Source organism: Typopeltis vanoorti, chromosome 7 (genome assembly GCF_054136105.1).
Source record: "Typopeltis vanoorti isolate ZY-2024b chromosome 7, IOZ_Tvanoo_1.0, whole genome shotgun sequence".
Classification (NCBI taxonomy): domain Eukaryota; kingdom Metazoa; phylum Arthropoda; class Arachnida; order Uropygi; family Thelyphonidae; genus Typopeltis; species Typopeltis vanoorti.
In genome coordinates, this window is record NC_143555.1 from 77,027,892 (window position 1) to 77,053,166 (window position 25,275).

At 35.8% G+C, this 25,275-nt stretch overlaps 1 protein-coding gene across 2 annotated transcripts in view; it reads right to left on the reverse strand.

Annotated features, from left to right (window-relative positions):
• Window positions 1-25,275, reverse strand: part of LOC150104795 (TBC1 domain family member 1-like) — a 533,214-nt gene that overhangs the window by 34,240 nt on the left and 473,699 nt on the right. For both annotated transcript variants that reach the window (XM_090395359.1, XM_090395357.1), the window contains one exon: window positions 18,107-18,266. In XM_090395359.1, coding sequence (XP_090251485.1) covers window positions 18,107-18,266 — 160 coding nt within the window. The remainder of the gene's footprint in view (window positions 1-18,106; window positions 18,267-25,275) is intronic.

The window sequence follows — 25,275 nt, forward strand, 5'->3', positions numbered from 1 at the left end:
AGGCAACAGCAGCCATCATCAGCTTTGAACAAGGAATGGAAGAATATTCCTGTTGTGACGTATCAGAAATTGGTTGAAAACATGCCCTGGACGGCAGTTGCTGTCATTCAGGGCAAATGTGGTACAGGTACAAGAAATGTAATTATAACGCATTTTTTGACCACAACTAAGTGTCCAAATACTTTTGTCAACATAGTGTATATATTGATAAAGTGCATGAAGTATAAGCATAAAGCAATCAATTATGTGTATAGTTATACACATAATTAACAAAAAACACTCATACAATGATAAATATTAAAAAAAAAAAAAACTTCACATCAGCAAGAATAACCATGACTTGTCACAAGCAATATCAACAGTGTCCTCAACATATCATTTTATGGTATCCCCATGGAGTCCAGAGACTCATCATGGGAGATCCAAAGTGACTATTATATACACAAAACTTATCATACCTCTCCATAAACTCATTTACTGTCAGGACACTCAACTAATTCTAGCAATCCATTCTGCTCATTCACTATTCTCCAGCGCAAAAAAATCAAGTCTACATTCTTACTAACCACACACACACACAGTCTAAAATAAGATATAACCAAAAATAATTACTAAAATTACTAATATTTACTACAATAAAAGATATCTGTAGGGCATATGCAACACAGCTTGTGATATGCACCATGCTAGTGCCCTATCAAAAAACCAGTTAATGATCACAAGTATGGATTCTGCTACTCTAGATCTACAACAGACTATTTAGCTCACCTCACCAACACCACTGGATATGTGCAGTGGAAAGGTTAGGAGAAGTGCACTATTTCTCTTGACATTTCCAGATTAGTTTATCATGTCTGGCATCACATTCTGTTCAATAAACTGCCATCCACCAGTCTACATTCTGCAAATGGATATATATAACTCTCTTTGAGTTATATATATATATATATAAATATATATCAGAAGGAGGGTAGCAATGAAAAGTAATACTGAGCCACCTGTTGTGGAGAAACTCAAAGAGAGGAATCCATACTACTCTATAATAGGATAAGGATGACTTGATTATCTTCATGCTAACAAAATATTGTCTTGTCTGCTTTCTTTGAACTCGTTTCTCATTGTTTCCATACTACACAAATCACCACACAAGATCAAATTTGACCAGTAGCAGCTGGCCAAACATTTACACTCCAATTGCATTGAATCTGCTTCTCCTCTTCCTCTTTTATTCATCTGTCCCTGCTCTCTGGAACAGCCTTCCTAATGAAATGTTGTCATTAGTTGTTCCCAACAACTAACAGCACTCATATAACGAGTATCATTAACTGTCATTAATTACAACTTCCAGCTTTTCAGGAAAAATTTCAATATGTTCCTTCCCAAATTCTCAGCTACATCCTAAACAGGCAGTAATGTGCTATAGGTTGTTGGAAGGTTTTTTTTTTTTTTTTTGGTTGCTGTTGGGAGTTTTTTTCCTCCACTTGGTTAGACTATAATAAATTTAGTTTAATCCTTCATCCAAATGTAAGCAAACAAAGTTTGCATCTGAAGTATCTTCAGGACTGAGGCAACTCTCGTGGTAAAGGTGGAACAAAGCTCTCATCACTACTTGTGTTAGTATCTGGCTCCCACTGAAGAGACCTCAATAAAGGTCAAAACCGGTCTGGGTAGTGGCCCTTCCCTTAATGCATAGCAATATACATATCTGCAAGGAGATGTGCTTTGCATTATGGGAGATACTAAGACAAATAGTGATGAGAGCTTTGGTCCACCTTTACCACGAGTTACCTCAGTCCTGAAGATACTTCAAGCACAAACTTTGTTTGCTTACACTTGGATAAAGGATTAAACTAAATTTATTATAGTGCTATAGGTTCATTTCTTTTCTCTGTTTTTCTTTTTTCTTTCTGAAAACTTTATGAAAGTTTTATGACTAAAACAATTCAGAAAACAGGAATTTATGCATGGTTGGTAATAAAAGTAGAGCCTCTTAACTCAGTCAGTATATACAAAACACTTTGGTCAGAAGGGCCTGGGTTCAATTCCCGTCAATGACATGAGGAACCTTTATCTAGTTTCTTTTGAAAAGGTGAGTTAGCTGTTTTCATATGGAGGTAGAGAGTTTTTTCACCTGGAAGTCTGGTTTTTTGTTCCTCAGAACAGGCAAACCAGCCCTGTGAACAAACATGGATCTACAGTCATGAATGCTTGCCCTTAGGGAATGTGGTGAAGTGATGAGCCAGCTGCATTAATTCTTCATAAAACCCCTTATTAGAGGACTCAGCCCATCCTAAGGGATGGATGAGAAAGGGAGGAAGGCATTAGTATGGCTGGCCATACAGTTGATTGGAACCTTTCAACCATGCCTTATATAGGAAAGAATTTTTATTCTATTCACACAGATTATTTATTAAAATCCAGTGATTGATACTAAGTGACATATGGAAATCTCTCATTAAATCTTTTAACATTAAGAGAGATTTCAACTTCACCAACAATTATCTTCTATCACAAAATGCAGACAGCCAATGCATGCCATGTGTTTTTATGTTTATCTGGCATGTATTTACCTATTTGTATTTACATTTTTATTTGTAGTAACAATGCAGTTTTTCAGTGTTTAATCAATTTCTTGATCTTTGTATTTATAACTGCTTTGACGTGTCTAACCTTGAAGAAGTCATCAGTTCTATTTTAGGTGGTGAAACTAGTCAATGTAATTTATTTAATGTAAATACTAATAAATTCCAGTGTTTTATGAAGTGCTATAGGTCATTTTACCTCTCATATGTGAGAAAATTGATGGATCAGATCTGATCAGATCGTTACCAACATCATGTTCCAAAATAAAGATGTGCATAAATTCACATGGAGAGAATGGATTAAAAGTAAGAAGAGTCATATTGACCACATTATTGTTGAGAGGGATATCTTCATGTTAGTTCAAGATGCAAGAACACACAGAGATTTGAAATAGGAAGTGCTCATTTAGTTTTAGGCAATAAAAAATAATAAAATGAAAGAATTTTGACAGGCAAACTGTAGACTCAAATGTATAAATATTATTGGAAGGGGTGGGGGTTTAAAACAATAATCAAACTTTGGAGATAGAGGCAAAATCTGAAGAAAATTGATTGATTAAGCTAGGAAGCAAGGTTTGAAACTGCAAAGAGAGAAATTTGAATGTTTTAGCAGATTCAAGAAGTTAAAGATGAGGCCATGGAGAAGAAGAGATCATATATAAAAAAATAATTCCCTGGCAAATAAGACAGCAAGTATCCTCAAAGAATCTAGAGAAAAACATGTAAGAAAGCTAAGGTATATATAAAAAGTAGCTAAAAAAGTAAAGACTTTAGAATATAGAATACATGAAGGTAGTAAAATGGTCTGAAGATGATTGAAAACAACAACGAAGAAACAAAGCAAATGACACTGTAAAAGGAATCAGAAATGATGATAGGGACATAAAACCTGCAGATAAATCCAATTTGGATGTTTATGTCTGGAGGATGTTTTTCAAACTGTTATTTTAAAACACTGTTAAATGAAATAAATGGTGAGAGAATAGGAGGTATAAGAAGACATCAGCAACCCTAGACCATCGAAAGGTAGATGGAGTAGATGATATTCAACTAGAAATGGTCAAATATATAGAAATATAAAAGTCTTATACAAGGTAATTATATCCTCTTTTGCAGATGCAAAGAGGTTATATGTTCTCTTGCAGAAGGCTTTGATCAGGCCATATATGGACTACTGAGTGAAGATTTTGGTTGTGTGGTTTTCAAGGGGTGGGGGGGTAAAGATGTATTGGGGAAGGTCCAGAGAAAGTTCAACTGTCAGTGTCAAATGTATGGAATGTCAGATACGAGGAGAGATTGAAGGAATACAACTTGCAGAGCCATATGAATAGAAAATATGATTGAGACATAAGTTGGTGTGAGTTTGTTATCAGATTAATGTGGAAGAGATTTTTCATGGAGAATAGGGAGACAAAGGCAGAAGAAGAGGCCATCCCTGGAAGCTGTATAAGGAGGGTGTGAGCAGGGGAGTGAAAAGAAGACTCCTTACATAGAGCCCTCTAGATGAGCAAGATATTTCTTTGAATTTGTAAGACTTGTCTTGATTGTTAAAAAAAAAAAAAAAAAAAAAAAAACGTTTTTAAGAATCGTGTGAGGAGTAGATTTTTTATGCAGAGAGAGTTTTTGGTGAGTCGAATGCATTGCCTGAGTATGTTGTGAGTGCAGGTAGTGTAAATAACTTCAAAGCTCATTAATGATAGACAAGTTGCTGGTTGAATGGGTCCCCAATGATGAGTGTGTTGAATCCATGAAGGTTATCAAATAATAATATAATTTATTAGCATCTTTGATTTAATTAATAACCAAGCATAAAAATTTTCAACGAAAGGAAATTACCAGAAATAGAATAAAAGAAATTGCAGGTAATAACACAAAAGAAATCGCAAAAAAATGTAAGAAAGAAAATCATAGGAAATGAAGTCTCGTGGAAAGGCTTAGACATTGGTTATGCATTTTTAACTAAGTATTTAAGGAAATTACGTCACTAAGATATACATTAAAATAAATTTTAATATACTTCAATATTTCGGCAACGTCACGTTGCCATTTTCAAGAAACTTAAGTACAAGACACGTGCACGCAGGCACAACAAACAGTAAATGAGGAAGAAGCAGGAAGCTATTATTTCTCCTAAAGTCCTGATGGTGCCCTCTAGCGGGCAATGTTGGTATTCTTGGGCGATTGGGCTGAAGGTCTTCTGATGTAGGTTTCCCAAATTTGAGGAAGTCACATGCAGCCAAATTTGTTGAGGTTCGGATTGTTTCTTAGGGCTGAAGCTGATTCCATGAAAAGCCTTTCATACTTGTATTTACTACGGTACTATTGTGGCTTTCTTCCACCGTATTCTATGGCAGGTATCCAGTGCATGGTCAGCAAGATCAGAGTGGCTGTACTGGTGAAACCGGATGTAGTCCTTGTGTTCTGAAATTCTGATATTGGCTGTCCTGCCTGTTTGGCCAAAGTAGGATAGCTTACAGCTGCAAGGGACCTGGTATACACCAGGAGGTCTGGGGGGGGTTGGTCTTTAGTAGAGCGGATAAGGGATGCCAATTTTTTATATGGTCTGTAACAAGAAGTTAGGTCATGTTTATTTAGGATTTTTGTAATTTTTTCTGAGGTGCCCTGGATATAGGATATGGTGATGGATTTAGAGTAATCCTTATTGTGAGGGGGAGGAGGTTGTGGTTTACTGGTTTCAATACTTTTTGGATTTTTTTTTTTTTTTTTTGGGGGGTAGCCATTGGCTGAGAAAGTGTTGAGAATGTGGTTTAGTTCTGTGGTTAGGGCATTGTCATTTGAACAGATAAGTTTAGCCCTGTTGTGTAGTGTCTTAATGACTCCATATTGTTGCAAGGAGGGGTGGTGGGATTGTTGGTGAATGTATCTGCCTGTATGGGTGGGTTTTCTATAGACTGAGAAAACCAAGGTTCCATCAGGCTGGCGGGTGACTAGTGTGTCTAAGAAAGGAAGGCAGTTGTTTTTTTCTTCTTCCAGGGTGAATTTGATTCTGGGGTGTTGGTTGTTTATATGTGTTAAGAGGGAGATGAGTGTATCGGAGCCATGTGGCCAAATAGCGAACACATCATCAACATAGAGAAGCCAAATGGTTGGTTTTTGTGGGGCAGAGTTTAAGGCTTTCTCTTCAGAAGTCTCCATATAAAAGTTGGCCAAGGGTGGGGAGAGTGGAGAACCCATGGCTCTCCCCTCTATTTGTTTGTAGAATTTTCCTTGCCAAACAAAATGGCCTGAGTTTATTGTGAACTGAAAAAGGGCAGTGATATCGGGAGGAAATTTAGCTTGGATTAGCTCTAAGGATTCTTTGAGTAGGACATTTGTGAATAAGGAGGAGACATCAAAACTGACCATTATGTCAGTGTGTTTGAGTGTAAGGTTTTCTATGCTGGCTTTGAAATGGGCTGAGTTTTTTATGTGTGAAGATGTGTTGCCAGTATAGTGTGAGAGAGCTTTGGCCAAATGTTTAGCTAGTTTGTATGTGGGAGAATCAATGCCATCCACTATGGGACGTAAAGGCACATTTTCTTTATGTATTTTTGGGAGTCCATAAATACGGGGGGGGGGGGGGGGGGGGGTATGGAGTTAAATGGTTTTAATTTGTTAGTGATTTCCACAGGCCAAGAAGTGACCTTCTTAAGGAGCCTGTGGAGTTTTCTAATTTGTGAGTTGGTGGGATTGTATTTGATAGGGAGGTAAGTAGCCCGAAAATGGCAACGTGACGTTGCCGAAATATTGAAGTATATTAAAATTTATTTTAATGTATATCTTAGTGACGTTGCAAATTCCTTAAAATACTTAGTTAAAAAAGGAAATGAAGTCATTATGGGGAAACAACAAAAGGAATTGCAAACAAACAGGACAAAGGAAATCCCTAGAAACAGAACAAAAGAATTCATGAGAAATAATAGAAATCACTAGAAACGAAAAAAGGAAACTGTGGGAAATTAAAAAAAAACATGAGAAACAGAACAAAACAAATCACTGGAAACAAATGAAATGGCATTAACACAAAGGATTAGCAGGAACCATACTTAAAGTGCACAAAATGACAACAAATGCAAACAATAATAGAAGACATAAGAAAGAACTAGAACAGCATGAAATCATAAAAATTTAGACAACATTTAAATTTTGAAAGGTTGTGTTCAGCTTAAATTAATGTCACTTACCTGAAATTTTTATAAATTAAATCTGTGCAGTCTGTACCATTAAAATAAGCTGAAACCTCCAGTAATCTGTCAACTTAGTCCTCCAGTTACAGAGAGGCACAGAACAGAAGTGATGAACAGTAGTTTGCATTAGTCAACTTCAAGGGAGGGGAAAAGAGAAAGGCACAGTTAGTGTCAGTGCCAGCTTCCTGATTGGACAGATCTCCAATGATAGCTGGCTTAATGATATTATTCTCTTTGAATTGTAAATTAAAGATATATTATATATATATATATATATATATATATATATATATATATATATATATATATATATATATATACACACACAGTATTTCTTTAATCTGCAGTTTCAGTAAAAGTTCTCAGTTTGAGTAGCTGCTTAATTTATGTTTGAACAACTCTTTATTTATAGATAGAGAGATGACAGGAAAGTGAAAGAACAAGAAAAGTGTCAGAGGAAAGAGAGAGAGAGAGTGATTGATGCAAGTGAGCAATGAAGACACAGACTGGTAAGCAGTGTGATGTATGATGGCGATTCAAAGATCTGTGTGTGCAAGCCAGAATGGCAGAAGAGTGTTCGCCTGGAAGAACAATAGATAGTGTGACTATGGCAATTAATTAAGGTGAAAGAGTGGACGGGATGATTGTGATGGTGGGCATGAATGACTAGGCAGTGTGAATCGGGTGGCAAGAAATCTGAGGTTCATGATTGAGGTTGTACACAAGATAAAAACAGAGAGAGAGAGAGAGAAAAAGAGTAGAAAGATAGTGAGTGTGTTGCCAAGGTATGATAAAACTCTTGAACACAAAGTTCAAGAGTTTTAGATTTAGTCATAGCATCAGAAGATCTAATTATAACTGAGATGGCATATCTGCTCTCAGTTGGAGAGAGTGATCATGTAGTATCGACTTGGAAGACGAACAGACATGCAAGAGTATCAAAGAGAAAGGAATGCATGTGGAATTATGAGGTAGGTGATTATAATAGTCTTAGAAATCAGCTTGGGGCAGTTACATGGTTAGAGGAATTGAAAGGGCGAGATATCGTCAGTGCTTGGAAACTTGTGAAGGAATATTTATTAGCGGTATAGCAAGATGTAAGAAGAGAACACAATTGGGATGTAAAGCAGGTGACAAACAATATCAAACAGGAACTGCAGGTAAAAAAGAGGTTATGGAAGAAAAATAAAGAGAAAGGATGGAAAGTAGATGCATGAAGAATATAAAACTCAGGCGAGGAGAGTGACTAGTATGGTAAGGAAGGCAAAACTGGAATATGAGAAGAAATTGGCTCTGAGATCCAAAGAAAATCCTACAGAATTCCTTCCTTAGTGGACAGCAGGAGGAATGATTGTGGAAGAATGACATCGTTGGATAAAAATGAGAGTAGAGTGTCTGATGCAAAGGACATAGTGGAGATGTTCAATGAACGCTTTATTGAGGTATTTCATCCTAGAGAAGTAGGTTTTGATACTAGAGGTAATAGGACAGGTTTGGGGTTCAGAAGTGCAAGATACTCTGGATGTCAGTAACGCAATGGGATGGATAGGATTTCACCAAGGGTTTTGAGAGAATGTGCTAAAGAACTGACAGCTACATTAACCTAGTTTTTCAATGAGTCTGCCCATGGGAAAGGTGCCCAAGGAGCGGAGGTAGGGAAAGATAGTGCCATTGTACAAGTGTTGGATTCTGATAATATAGAGATTGGAGTAATTATTATTTGCTTCAGAATCCAACATGATCTTCCATCACATAGGCTAGACTTGTAAATATTATTTAATATAAACAACTTATTTTACAATTTAATATTCATATAACTACTTTATGTCTAATATCTGATTATTTAATCAAAGATATATGTATTAATAACGAAAAGACTGTATTAAATATTATTAAGATATTTTAATTATTACTATGTTAATATTATAAGAACTTGTATTTGATAATTTAACTGCGCATTAATTGAAATGTAAATATTCCTTATTTATTCCTATTTGTAGAAGTTTAGCATTATGCAATACCTCAATTTTATTATATTTTGTTTGGTTGTCATGGAGACGTATGTAAGTGAGCGAGCATGTTTTGGAACACCACGTGAGGAGAAGGTTTATTGAAAAGAGTTTTAGAAAGAAATCACGAGAATAATTTAGGCGGGAAGAACGGATATAAAAAGGGAAGAACACTGAAAATATAGAGAGATTAGATAGAATTAAGAGAGAGAGAAAGGAGAGAATTGGCATTAGGTTGGAATCGGAGCATTCGGCATTCGGGAATCACAGTGCGATAATAGCGAGTCGGCAAGTTGCTCAAGCAGCTAATAAAGTCTACTAATCGAGAAGCAGTTAGCTAATAAGTTGTAGAATAACAATTATAGCTACGGAAAACAGCTGAGAGACTATTAATTAGACTAGCGATACTTGAATTGAGATATAATTTCAGGGCCGACCTGTCAAGGACACAGAGAATCTTGAAATAAAGCATCGAGTAACTAGAGAATAGTAGAGGCTGTAAAATTGAGTTTACCGTTAGCTGTGTTTAGAATTGTAGTGTCTAAAGAATTAACTGAATGCCGGAAGAGTGAACAACTGTGCATATAAAACCTCAAGATAAGGAATTATTGTGTGTTGCCTTAATTCATGAGTGATCAGTAGTACTTCATGCAAGAACGTTTGTTTATGTGTATAGTGACCGATGATTAATTCAGTTATTGCTTAGAAGATTTATTTAATGAGTGCTGAATACTGTTTAAAGTGTTTACAGTTATAAAAAGTGTTTGCGTATAAGTATAAGAAGAAAAAAGATTATCGGTAAGATTATTCCAACCATTAATATTTTTATACAGAGAAGTGTGTGAGTTTCATCCTAGAATTTCCTTATACTAACAGTAACTATTGCGGATAGCTGAAGTGTAAAATTAAAAGTGTTTGTTTGTGAAGAGGTGTTACTGTAATTTTTATTGTATTTGAAACTTAAAGAACTATGAGATATTGATGTGAATGATCATTAAGGAACTTTATTAAATAGTTAAAAGAAACTGTGAGAAGACTGTACTAGAGATAACAGATTTACCATTGTCTGAGTTTGTATGATTGTACTTATCAGAGAAGCTAAAATGTTTGTGATATCTTAATCTGATTTGAACTTAAGTGTAAAATTTGTGATTCTAAATTAAATGTTTGTTTTTGTTTATCTAAAGTTGTATTTTACCTGAATCTCTTTTACTGCACTATTCATAAAATATTCGAACCAAAGCGAGTAAATTAAGTAAGTCAAATATACTCGGCCAGTATATATTTTAAGGAGAATTAGTTGAAGGTTGATTTTTCTTCAAATATTGAACTAATTCAGATATAGAGTGGCGCAGTCTTTAAATATAAATTTTCTCTATATTTGAATTAGAAACCAACTAGCAACTTATTATTTTGTTTAAGAACATCATAGTGACTAACATGTCGGATCCAAAGTATAGATTGAGACGAAGTAGGATCCAACACAAGGATGGTAGTAGAATGGAAGTGTCAAACTAGTATAGAGACCAGTTTGTATTTCATTATTAGTTCTTAAGATTTTGGAGAAATTAGTGAGGGATCATTTACTGCATTGGACAGATGAGGGTAATGTTTTTTGTGAAAGTTAGCATGGATTTGTTAAGGGGCACTGTTGTTTTAGTAATCTGACTGCTTTTTATAACAACATGAGAACAGCGGTTGATGAGCAAAAGGCATATTCTGCCATTTTTTTTTTACAGAGGCATTTGATAGGGTGCCACATGAAAAGCTGTTATTTAAATTGCAGCACATGGGTTTGGTGTCATATTAGTAAATTGGATTGGGGACTGGATGTCTGATAGGTATCAGAGTTGTGTATGAGGAAGCTGTATTAACCTCTCTACCAGCAGTGGTAGATGAAATAGTGAGACCAAATAGTAGTTACAGGGTTGACACTTCTTATCCATGTTATTCAATAGGTGTTACAGAATCGTATCCAGATTTTGCTGGGCATCTATAGACGTCATGGCCGGTTGGGGTGTTAAGGAAGCAGAAGGTTACAAATGGGTCCATACGGTTCAGTACTAGGACCTGTATTGTTTAACTTTAATATCAATGACATTTTCAGTGGATTGAAGGGGAACAGTCAGTTGTTTACAGATGATGTGAAGCTGGAAAGGATTATTAGTAAGAGTGCAGATGTGGAAGCCCTTCCAGAGGATTTGAATAAAATGGACAGATGGGAAAATGAATGGGGGATCAGTTTAATCCAGCTAAATGTAAAGTCTTGAAGTTTGGGATACAATGATGGGAGACTGCATACTTTTTGGAGGAACTGTACTGGGGTCAGTGGTGGAGGTAAGCGATCTGGGGGGGGGGGGGATGACTTATAGAAACCTGAAATTGGTAACATATTGCAAAGGTGATGAAAATAACCCAGAGGATTGCTGCAATCAATACTGAGGACGCTGAACAGCAGAGATAAAAGAGTTGTCATTCCACTTTATAAAGCCCTGATCAGACCACATCTAGACTATTGCGCTCAAATTTGGTCCCCAGGATTTGAAGGGGATAAAATAACCTTGTAAAGAGTGCAGAGGTGGATAACAAAGATGATATCAGGGGTAGTGCAATTTTAGTTATGAGGACAGACTGAGAGAATGTTGAGAAGTAGTTACAGGGTTGACACTGGGAAGTTTTTATGTTTGGTGGAACAAGGGGGCCATCCATGGACGTTGTGAACAAGAGGGTGAGGAGTGGTTTCTTTGCATGGAGGGCAGTTGAACCATAGAACGCATTGCCTGATAGTGGTGAGCAAGAATGGTGAATTAGTTCAAGGAGTGGTATGATAGACTTTGTGTTTTCTAGGGTAGGCCTCCAGCGATGAGTCTTGTGACTCCATGGAGGTCCTGAATCATAATAATAATAAGTAAAAAAAAATCTAAATTTCTAATTAAGAATTTTTTAGTTTTTAACCTAAATTTTTGATTTAGGTGAACCTATTTTGATAACCTTTGATAAAAATGTTGATAACCTAAATTTTTACAGAACATATATTTACAGCAGTTCATTATGAAGATTTCAAATAAGCAATGTTAATTTAAGCTAATGTAACCCTTTGATATTTAAATGTTAATAGATTTTTATAATTTTATAACCTTCTAGTTCTTTCTTATGCCTTGCAATTAATATAATAATTTTCATTTGTTCTTTTTCATGTTGTCATGCTGTGTGCTTTATGTATGGTTTCCACCAATCCCTTTTATTCTGTCTTAAATATACAATTTCATGCCACTTTCGTTGTTCTGTTTTTCACAATTTTTTTGTTTTATTTTTCATTATTTTTCTGTTTTGTTTATTGTCATCTTTTTTTTGTTATATTTTCCATATCATTCCTTTTTATCTTGATTGTGATGTCATTTGTTAGGAAAATTCAATTCACTAAAGTGAAGTTTTCAGCATTTACTGTTTGTAATAATGAGCTTAAAACAGCACTGTTCTAGGACTTTTCTGTAGTTCATTATTGTGATTTGTAATAGTGGCATTTGATATAATATGTGTCTACTGAATGAAAATTCTGAGAAAGATTAGGAGAATGAACAGATGGCATCAATGGCAGAATCATATTAAAAATAAGAATACTAAGAAGGAACTTGACATTGTTAGCATTCAGGAGTGTGTGTGTGTGTATGTGTGAGGAAAACTACAAGTGATATATATGGTCACAAAGAGAACAGAAGAGGAATGGTTAGTAAAACAAGTTTTTTTTTTTGTGTGTGTGCAGAATAGCAAGAAAAAGAGCAAGAGGAAGACCAAAATATAAGCTCTGATAATACTGACATCAAGATAACAGATTAAATTTGGTGGAAAATTGTTCTTGGGAAGTTAGTAATGATTTAAACTTTTCATATAATACCTATATCCTATACATCTTTTGAGAATACATATCAGAAATTTGATGACGATGACAAGAGCATCAGGATAACATATTTTGTTTTTTCAAAAATACCCTATTTTGAAGCAACATACAAACAATATTCAGTTTGTCTAAAGAAATATTATTATTACAGGCAACTCCAAGGAGTACATAGAATCATCGAGGGAGGTCCTAAACATCATGTCAAGAACAATCTAACATTTGAGCAGTATCGATCATGCTTTTTGCTTTGAACTCATTCAAAGTCATGGCACCCACAACAGACTGGCAACTTATTCAATTCATTCACCACTGTCCGATCAAAAAACCTAGTTCTAACTCTCTTGATAACTACACTCTTACTCAGTTTCCATGGATCACCCCTAATTCTTCCACCACCACACCTGCTCAGAAAAATTTCCTCTGAATTAATCTTGTAAAAATCCCTTAGTAATTTGTATGTCTCAATTATATCACCCCTTTTCTGCCTATCAACCAGTTCCTGCAACTCACAAATATTCAACCTGTTCTCGTGAGGTTCATTCTATAGACCTGCTACCATCTTGGTCACTCACATCAGGATTCTCTCCACCCCTCTTTATCACCCTGGCACCCAGATCAGTGTGCAGTAGTCAAGATGGGATTTCATCAAGGCTCGATAAAGAGGAATATTAACCTGCTGGTCTCTGCTTATCAAAAGTATTCTTCAGTAACCAAGTAATCTAATGAGCTGCTTTAGCCACTTTTGCTGCGTGCCCCCCTCCCCCAATAAACTAACTCCCTATCCACTAACACTCAAAAGTCTCTGGTTTCATCAATTTCTTTACAGCTGCTATACAACTGGTAATCTTTACATCCCAAAATGCATAACCTTACACTTTGCTACATTAAAGAGACATCCATTCTCCTTTGCCCAGTCTGCGAATCAATCGAAATCATGCTGCAAAATTTTGACATCATCTGTATTAACTATTGCTCTACCCAACTTTGCATCATTGGCAAATAACTGAACAGTTCCTCTGAGACAAATTAAACAGAACCCTGTGGAACACCACTAGTCACAGGCCTTCTTTTGGACTCTACTCTTGAATAAACTACTCTCTGATATCTCTCCATCAACCAACCTCTTATCCACCTCACCAACCCTATATCCATCCCCATGTGCTGCAGTTTACTGATTAGAATTCCATGTGATATCCTGTCAAAGGCCATTGCAAAGTCCAGCAGTATCACTGTAAACACATTACCTTAATCCAACTCAGCTGTCATTATATTATAAAACATGAGCAAGTTACTGAGGCATACCTACCCATCACCAAACATGCAGTCCCCATACAGTGTCCCATTTCCATCTATCCATTCCTGTATTTTGCTCTTGACCAACTTTGCCAATATTTTGAAACAACTCCTGATATGCTGATCGGTCAGTAATTTGCTACATCAGTCTTAGAGCCACCTTTATGCAATGGAAATATTTTTTTCCTCTTTCCACCCTCCCCCCGACTAACCTAGAGCTGAGACTTAGATTAAACAATATGGTCAAGGGCACTAACAATTCTTTCACTACTTCACGTAAAACTCGAGCTGGTATACCATCCAATCCAACAGCTGTATTCACATTAAGGTTCTGTAATATGCTATTCACACTTCCATTTCATTTCATTTATCTCAGTTCCCATATAAGCCTTTGGCTCTCTCTCTCTCTCATTCCTGCAATATCACCACCTGGATGATATACTCATGTAAAGTATTCACTTAGTAATTCTACTATTTCGACTGATTCAGTTACCTCCCTACCATCAGCATTCATTAAAATCATTCTGCCATATACATTCATTTTTTTACTTTCAGCATATCGAAAGAACTGTATGGGATTATCTTTAGCCTACATTGCTAACTTCCTTTCATACTTTACTTTTGCATTTCTTACCACACTAGTTACACTTCTGGCCTGTGCCATGTACTGTTGGTGTGCCTGCTGGTCACCTTTCTCCTTAAATTCCCTCCACAATTGTTTCTTAATATGATTTCATTAAGATCACTTCAGTTTCAAAATACTGAATATCTCGCCACAATGAGAATAATTCTAAAATGAAACCTTAGTGAGCTGTAGAGCCTATTATACTGCTATGCTAAGTTGCTTAAACTATATACATATCTAAATTATAATAGACAAGAAAGTATATTCTCGATTTAATCCTTAACCAAAGTGTTGAACAAACATAGTTTGAGCATGAAGTATCTTCACAACTAGGCTACTTTGATATAGCTGTTGACTTTTTCACATTGACTGCTTCAGTATCCTATAAAACAAAGCAACTTCCTTTCAGGTGTATATTGCTATGATTTAAGGAAAGTGTCAGGATTCAGACTGATTTTCACCTGTATTAACCAAATGAAAAAAACCTGTAATTATTATTATTACAGGTATCTCCATGGAGTCAATAGATTCATCGTGGGAGATCCAAACTATCAAAACAATATCTATCATATCTCTTCTTGCATTCATTTACCGACGAAGAAGTCACAACTTAGTCAGGCAATGTATTTCACTCATTCACCACCCTCCAGGTGAAAAACCTCGTTCTCACACCCTTGTGAGAACTATCACACAGCTGAAATATTTCCCCCTGCATCAATCTTATAAAAACCTTTTAGTAATTTAAATGTTTCTATCATATCCCCCCTCTTCTCTGCCTATCAACCAACCTTTGCAATCCACAAGCTCTCAATCTAACAATGTAGGCAGCATTTTTTACATCACTCACCAACTTAGTCACTCTCCTCTGAACCCTCTCCACAACCTCCTCATCTCCAAGGAATCCAGTTGACCAGACTTGAGCACAGCAATCCAAATGTGGAAGTATCAACACCTTATAAAGAGGAATAATAACCTCTTTATCTCTGGATGTTAGTGTGTTCTTGAATAACCAAGTAATCCTATGTGCAATCTTGGACACCTTAGCAATGTGTCCTCTGAACTTCATCTCCCTATCCACCAACACCCCCAAGTCCCTAGCCGCATCAATCTCCTGGAGTATCGTTCCATCAATGTATTACACAGCTAGTAATCTTTTAATCCCAAAATGCATAACTTTACACTTTTCCACGTTGAACTGACATCCATTACCTTTTGCCCATTTTGCCAGTTTATTTATATCATCCTGCAAACACTCAACATCAGCTTGATTTTTTATTGCATTACCCAACTTTGCATCATCACCAAACAATTGAATATCTCCCTTTAAGTCATTTCCTATATCATTTATGTACAAATTAAACAATAATGGCCCAAGCACAGAGCCCTGAGACACACCACTGGTCACCTGCCTCAGCCTGGACTCTGCTCCTCCATACACCACTTTCTGGTATCTCTCCCTGAGCCATTCTCTTATCCATATCACCAGTTTAGTATCAATCCCCATCTGCTCCAATTTGCACAACAGTATTCCATGGGGTATCCTGTCAAAAGCCTCAGCAAAATCCAGAAGTACCACTGAGTAGTCATTTCCTTTGTCTAATTCAGATGTCATTCTATTATAAAAAGTTAATAAATTGCTAAGGCAGGATCGACCTTTAACAAAACCATGTTGGCCCCTATAGAATATCATATTCTGATCCACCCATTCTTGAATTGTCTTTAACCAACTTTTCCAATACTTTTACCACCACCACTCCTGAGATGGTGATTGGTCTGTAATTAACTACCGCAATTTTAGAGCCACCTTTATGCAAAGGAACTACTTTTCCTTCCTTCCACTCCATAGGGACCATACCAGAGTTCAAACTTAAGTTAAATAACCAAATAAGAGGCATTGACAATTCCTTTGCACATTCACGCAACACCTGAGTTGATATTCCATCTAAACCTATAGCAGTGTTTGCATTTAAATTCTGCAATATACTAAGTATGTCTAATTTATTAACTTCAATTCTCACATTAGTTATTGCTATAGGTACAGAGATATCTTCACTTGGGTGATAGACTTTTGAAAAGTGATCACTCAGTAACTCTAATATTACACCTGAATTGGTCACCTCAATACCATCAGCACCTACTAAAGTTATCCATCTGAAGTCATTCTTCCTTTTACTTGCCACATAGCAGAAGAACTCTTTGGGATTACCCTTGATCTCCTTGGCTAAGATCTTCTCATAATCTGATCCGGAGTATTTTAGTAATATGGCAATATAACATTTTGAAAGTTTATTTTGCACTTGGTTAGACTATAATAAATTTAGTTTAATCCTTTATCCAAGTGTGAGCAAACAAAGTTTGCACCTGAAAATATCTGAAGATATTTTCAGTTGCAAACTTTGTTTGCTCACACTTGGATAAAGGATTAAATTAAATTTATTATAATATAACATTTTGTTATTGTATTTGGAAAATATGAGTTCTGCATTGATTTAACATGATATGATTTCAGTTATATCAAGTTAAACCATTTTAAATTATGTTAATATTAGTTAAATCAATTCAAATCAAGTAAAATTAGCTTCCACTGATGAGACCACAAAGATTAAAATTGGTCATCTCAGTAGTGAACCTTTCCAAAACACATAGCAACATATACCTGAAAGGAAGTGTGGTTTGCATTATAGAATACTAAGGCAACTGACGTGAAGTCAACAGCCTCTATATCCAAGTAGCTTAATCGTGAAGATACTTCACATTGTAAGCATTGTTGCATATGCTTAGGTTAAGGATTTGCTTTGGTTATACATTATAACCAAGCAAAAAAACTTTCCACATACTCATCTAAGGTTTTGAAACACTCCTATTCTAGACTATTCCCTGGGACTTAGGTAGAACTTCAAATGATGATTATGTGGACTGCAGTTTTCCCACAGTTTCTTAAACCCACAATGTTCATACCAGTCTAATTCACAGTACTGCAAATAACTAGTATAGAATATGTTTGAACCATCAACACAGCATGCTAATGTGCAGTGGCCCTCAAAGCCATGAATTATTCTTCAGATTACAATGTCAATATGCATATATCACTGGTTACACAATGATACATGTAATAAAAGTGAGATTAACATTTAGAACACAGTTCTGCTTTGGAAATACCCAGAGCTATATAATGTTCACTTATAAAAAGTCACTCATAAATACACACACACACACACACACACACATAAACGCATCCAATTTCAGAAGTCCTTAGTTGCTAGAGAAGAAATTTGCCACCAAGAGAAAGGTTTCTTGAGTGGAATTTGTGCTTGCTTAGATTCAATCTAAATATAAGAATAAGATAAAGAAAGACCAAAACATAAGATACATTTAAACTGCTTTTCTAATAATATTTCTAAATGGAAAAGTTACTGAACATATTTATTTACAGATTTCCACATGCAACAGATATTTAAATTGAACATAAAAGTAAGGTGTGTGTACATTTTGTTTAAGGGAAACATACTTACCAAAGAGACGAGACACAAATCCAACAGGGAAATGAGAAGCAAATAGAGTGATAAACCAAGGGGTTGCATACATATTTGGATATATCTCGTACTGATCAAAGTGCTTATGTAATTCTGGATATTTATCATAGACCAATCGAGAGAGCTGGTAGAGCTGTACCTGTGGGAGAGTTAAAAGAAAAACAATACTGTTTAACCAAAATTACAGACACAGCATAATAAAGTTACTTCATATATTATGACCTTCAATTAGGAGACTTAAGTCTATCTAGGACATGCATCTTACATGAGCACTGACTTCAACCTGCTTTGGTTTTCTTTTTAAGGATAATAAGATGAAAATTTTGATACAGTTCATCATTAAATATGTACTATACATTCCATCAGTTTGCTTTCTTGAATGAGAATGTAAAAGCTGACTAAAAGTCCCTAACAAAATGGATCCTTAACACAATTACATTTTTTTTTCTTTTGTCAATGTGAATCTCACCCACAAAAGACTATAAACTTATTGCACATTTGGTACAACAAGCAGGCTAAGGGTCAGATAAACTGGTATTAATCAGGGATCTGTTTTCACCTAGATATCATGCCTCTAATAAGTATGCAGTGGTCTCACACGAAGTGATAAAAACCAACTCCCATCTAAAGACTTTCACAAACATCCATGTCATTGTGGAATTTCAATCCACAGCTTCTTAGCTAGAGATCGAGTATGCTATCCACTTGGCCAAAGAGGTCAGAAAATTTATATACTTATTTATTATGGTAATGCATACAATTACACACATAAAAACAAGGAATCTTAACCCTTCAAACTTATGTCCAACAATGCACAAAAATAAGCTATACTTTACTAAATATCCAATTTCATTCTCCTGGACAAACAAAATTCTCTGCAAATTAGATAACAGATTGATTAGATGGATTAAAGGTTCATTTCTAAAAGATACCATTAAGTTGTGTATGATGGAGCCGTCTCAGAAAAGGAAGGTGACTAGTGGCATGCCCCATGGTTCTGTTCTTGGACCTCCCTACTGATTAACTTATTTGTTAATAATATTTCATGTAGATTGAAACATCATTAACAACTGGGGATCTTCAAATGTTTGCTGATGATGATGCAAAGTTAGGTAAAACATCAGGAGCACTGCTGATGTTAATTCTCTACATGATGATTTGAATAGACTTTTAACATGGACACATGAGTGGGGTTGCAGTTTTAATATTAATAAATGCAAGGTGTTACATGTTGGGGTACAGAGCATCCCAAAGTATAACATTGGCAGAGCTGTATTTCAGGAAGTGGATGAGATTTGGAATCTTGGGGTGAGGGTAGACAGCAGACTAAAGTTCCAAGGGCACATTTTTTTTTATGTTGAGTCCATACATGACAGGTTGATTAATCAACTTACAGTACATTAGTACTGTGTATGGGTAGAGTGGGTTGGGAAAGGAGGAGAAACTTGTTTACATTTGATTTAAAAGCCTGCATATCGTATTCCTTTGGAAACACATAAGAAGACTGTTTCACAATACAGCAGCAGTAGCAGGGATGAAGGAGGAGGAGGAAAATAAACTTGTTCTGTGGGTTTCAGGGTGTACTGTGAAGGGATGTTGGGTGGCAGCAACATGTGTTCCAACAGACTTAGAACTGAGCAGGGGAATTATTCATGCTATTTCATATGAGAAAATGAAAATGAACAGTTTTCATAAACTGCTGTCCCACTTTCTTGGATTGCCGCCATGTCTGCAAAACGTGCCATTTTGCAGACGACTCTTTTTGAGTCGCAGGGAAGACAGCAAACGCCATTCCACTGATTGCTGCTTAGATTCCGGATCGAACTGGTAGCACTAGGTCTCATCTCCTGTGATGATGGTTCACAGAAAGAATGGATCCTGGTCACACATGGTAATGAAATCGCCAGAGATTTCCATCCATTTTGCTTTCTGTTCGTCTGTCAGCTTGTGCGGCACAAACCGGGAACAGATCTTCCGCTACCCAAATCTTCGCAGACGATAGTGTGCACCATGTCCTTGCTAATGCCCAATTCCTCCGCCAGCAATCATAGAGTCAGTCGCTGATCTCGTGCCAGCATTTGTCGCACTCACTTGATCGTGTCTGGGGTTCTGCTTGTCGACGGCCAACTCGAACATGACCCATCCTCAGTGGATTCCTTCCTGTCGCAAAGGCGTTTGAACCAGTCGTAAACACATTTTCTGCTCATGGCTTCAGTCCTGTATACTTGCACCAACATTTCACACGTCTCTGTCTTCCCAGATTTGCAGCAGAACTTATGTTCAATCTTTGCTCCATTGCACTGTGACCCCACCTCTCACACTGACTACGTTCGACTGCCCACAGCAGGTTTACCCTGACGGTCACGTGTATTCCACACTAGGTGCTTCTCGACATGTCTCTGGATAGTCATGTGCATGCACACACACCGGGACCATTCACCGAACTTTTAAGACCGCACTCGTATAATAAACTAATATCTACCCTATAGATAGAAAATGATAAGCCTTTTTATGAAACGTTTTTTGTCAAGTTATTTGAAACGTTTTGAAACTAAGGGACTACCCTGAGTGTCGAGTTTTCAAAATCCAGGCCATCAGAATTCAAGGAGAACTGGCCTACCAGTCCGGAACTCAGGGGGTAGGGTGCCATAGCCATTGGGGGGGGGGGACTTTCGAGTCATCAGAATTCAAGAACCGGCCTACCAGTCCAGAACTCGAAGGGTTGGGCCAGGGGGCATAGCCCCCCTAGTAATATAATAATTTCATTCAAAATGTTACTTCAGAAGTGAAGTAACATCTTGAATGAAACAGAAATCCTAGTTTTTTGGAAGATGAGGAGGAGGCAATGATTGTGATGTGTTTATGCCAGGAGAGGAATGATCAGGGTGATTCTAAGAAGAGAAATCTCATCTTGTGTGGAAATTTGAGTGTTGTCAATGGTAATACTGGGAGAAAATGGTTCTTTTTTGCAAGACATATGCCAGAACTGGGTTTTGCTAGCATTGAAATTGACAAGGTTATCTGAACCCCACTGGAGGATGGCTTGGAAATCAGAATTGAGGGCAGTGGTGGTTGTAATGTGGAAACACTAGAGAGGATCCAAAGAGAAGTGACCAAAATGATATCATGACTCTGGAGTGTTGATTATGAAGAGCATTTCAGGGAATGTGGATTTCAGAGTTCGGTGGAGGAAAAGATTCGATATGATAATTAATAATGCAGATTAATACAGAATGAATTATAAAAAGAGCAGGATGTGAGGAGTAGATTTTTTAGATGGAGAGTTGTTGGTGACTGGAATGCATTGTTGAAGTGGATTGTGAATGCAAGGATTGTAAACAACTTCAAAGTACATCAGGATAGATATGTTGCTGGTTAAGTGGGCCTCTCACAATGAATTTATTGACTCCATGAAGGTAACCGAAATAATCATAATAAAATTTATTTTACTTTTTCAAGGTCATAATACCTAAATACAATTCACTTGACTGCTAAATATGATATTCATGTGGAATCGTCATAAAGATAAATTATTATATAGCAATCAATGTTCTCTCTAAGCTGTGTACATACACACCGATCAAAAAGGGAGTGCACATGCCTGGTAACTGCAAGCACAAAATTTTTGCTTTGAGAATTTATAATCAATAATTTTTGAATATATCATAAAAATGAATTATATAATAAATCTTACCTGTCACTTATTTTATTTAGTAAAATCTGTAATGTCTCCACTCCGATATTATTCTAACTTATTCAAATTTAATACATTAATTAGTTACTTTTAGCCTGAGCCATGTGGGGAACTGATGCTGATATCAGCAAGTTGCCAAGGCATATTTGTTTTGCATGTCTACTGTCTAGACCAGGGGTTCCCAACCCTATGCTCGTGGGCACTACGGCACCCGTCGACCAATTTGTGTGTGCCCGCCGTTGTTCAACTGTGTGCCGTATAGTTTGAAATAATCACGCAACAATTCATGGAATGCTATATGACGCATGCGTTAATGACACATGACGAGTATTAAATGCATATAATGTAAAGCAGATGCGCATTCGAAGTTGTTCATTCCAGTTTAAGAACTGGAATATCATCATATTCTCCTAATCATGAAGCATTGGCCAATGAAATGCAATGCCAAAAATCACACTAACTTACATATATACATTTAAATTTTTATATAATGTAAACTTTTAAGTAATAAAACATTTGATTATAATGTAAACTTTGTATGTATTCATTTAACAAAAGAATTCAAAAAAATTTGCTTCAAAAAATAGATGGTGCCCGTCATCCTACCGGTATTTTGAATGTGCTCTAGGAAACAAAAAGGTTGGGAACCCCTGGTCAAGACAGTATAGTCACTTGAACTCATGCAAACAGTGATGGATTTCTGCAGCTATGTAGCTGCAGACAAAACTAATTAATTAATTTAAACAAATTAATTAACATGAGAAATATTATTATGTGTTAGGTTTTAGTGCAGTGGTGTTCAACCTTTTTTACTAAGCGAGCTACTTTTCTATAAAAAGTTATTCGGTGATCTACTCTCTTATATGTTATTCGGTGATCTACTCTCTTATATAGATCAAGTTCTACCAACCTGATATCTGATTACGCACAAATAAACAACTAAAAAAAATACACAACTAAAAACTTTATTAGTGTATTTAAAAATTTATTTATCACTTTTAATTATTTTAATACAACAAAAAAACAAAACAAATATATTGGAATAAACTATTTATTTCTCTATTTTGGAAAACCAAAGTTAGAAAAAACAACAGATTGATTACAAACTCACAAGTTACAGGAAATGCTGGTTAATTAAAAAAAAAGTTAATGTGAAATTTGGCATTGTTTGGCCCTTGCAATATTTTCATAGTCAAGTTGATATGAAGAAGTGGCCCATCGCAGACAATCATTCAAATGATCATTTGTAATTGGGATTCTTAATTGATTTTTTATGACGGTCATATTTACAAAAGTAGATTCTGACAAGTATGTCGATCCGAAACACGACAGAATTTTTTACGCAATATCAGTTAATATTGGGAATTTTTCATGTCCATACTTCCAAATGACTTCATTATTTATTGATTTTAAATGTAAACTATTCTGAATGTTTATTATCTCAAGTTCTACTTCAGCTTGGTTTATATCAAACAGCCCACTAATTTTATTGAAATTTCTGTGATGTTCAAGTTTTCTTGAAATGGATTATTGATAAAAGACACAATCATTTCAGTTTTATTAAAATCTTTAAATCTTGAATTTATTTCTTCCTCAACTAATTCTATTTCATGAATAAATTATTTTAAATCATAGCGAAGCATTTCTTGATTTTGTTCAAAAAATTTTAATAAATATGGGAGATGTCTAAATTCGCAGTGATTTGTATTTTTCTTTAATAAAAGTAAGTATTGTTGGAAAGTTTTTATTGAACTTAGCATGTCGATTAAATTGTTATCTCTACCTTGTAACTCTAAATTTAAATTGCTTAATTTCGTACAGAAATCTACTAAAAATGATAAGTGTAACAACCATCTTTTATCACTCAATTGTGGATAAATATCTCCTTTTTCATCAAGAAAAATTTTTATATCGTTAATTAATACAAGAAATCTTTCTAAAAATTGACTTCTGCAGAGCCAGTGAACATTATTGTACAACAGAAGTTCCCTATCATCATCTGCCTGTAATTTAAATAACCGCCGTTGCAGGGCTCTTCCTCGAACAGAATTTACAATTATAAATGTCATATCCAAAACATCTTTTGTGTTTAATCTTTTACTACACAGTACTTGTTGGTGAATAATACAGTGGTACGTTAAAAAATCTGAATATTTGTCATCGTTTTTAGATAATGAAATGAAGCCTGATTTATTACCTATCATTGCAGGAGCACCATCAGTAGTAATAGACACAAGTTTAAAAAGAGGAAGTTGGTGATGTTTCACAAATTCATCAAATGCCAAAAAAATGTCTTCTCCCGTACTCCTTCCCAATAATGGTATAATTTTCAAAAGTTCTTCTTTATTTGAATAATCTTGAAATACCATGCGAATAAATACCATTAACTAAGCAATATCAGTGAAGTCGTTTGATTCATCAAATTGTAATGAAAACACAACACACTGGTAAATGTCTGACATTAACCTGGCCTGGAAACTTTTCTTCAGCAATTGGAACTTTTCCTTTCGGCAAGTTGAAACACTGTCTGCAGCCTAGAAGTAGTCTCTCTCTAGCGACGTCTCGAACCGAGAAACTCCTCTCTCAAGCAACGTGGATCCGGGCAGTCTCTCTGATGGCGACTCTGGACCAGGTGGCCTCCTCTCTGACAGAAATTCTGGAACCGGGACCCCTTCTGCTTGCTTCAGTCCCTTTTTATTAGGCCTCCTCGGAGACCTCGTATGAAGTTTGGCAACCCCCAAAGAATCGGTATGAGTCTTTCATCTTAAGTTTCAAGTGCGGCACACCTTTTGTTCTCTTCCGCTTTCTTTTGATTGTAAGTTGCCGGCCATCGGAAAGTTGTTTGAACTTTTTCTGACTGACTTCGGAGATGTTTACACTTAGAGCCTGTAAGCTTTTCTCATACATCCAAGTTATAGCTTCGGCAACAAAAATATTGCCTTTGTTTTTAACACTGTAACATATTCTTATTAAAGCAGTATATACAGTTAGCTTCAAAAGAGTTATTTACAAAAACATCTAATGCAAACTATACCAAGACAAACAAAGTTTATTTTTTTACAATATTCACATGGGACTTAACCTAAGTAAAAAATCGATGTAATATGCTTTGTAATATTTAATATTTAAGCTACAATCGAGTTTTTACACTTTGCTTATAAGCGTATTCACTCAGCTCGCTGTTTGACTTCCACTGATCCAAATTAATTAATTTACCCGGACTTATAAGAAAATTACTGATTTGACAATTTTAACGAAAAATAAATAAACAATAGCAATATACTTAAAGTGAATTAAAAATAATCCAAAATAATGATAAATAAAATATTATGTTTTCAGTTTTAATTAAATTTGTAAGTAAGGAGGAATACACAAGAGATCAACCAAAAATCGTTCCGCGATCGACAGGTTGAACACCCCTGTTTTCGTGCATTAAACCCTCAAACTGTCACTA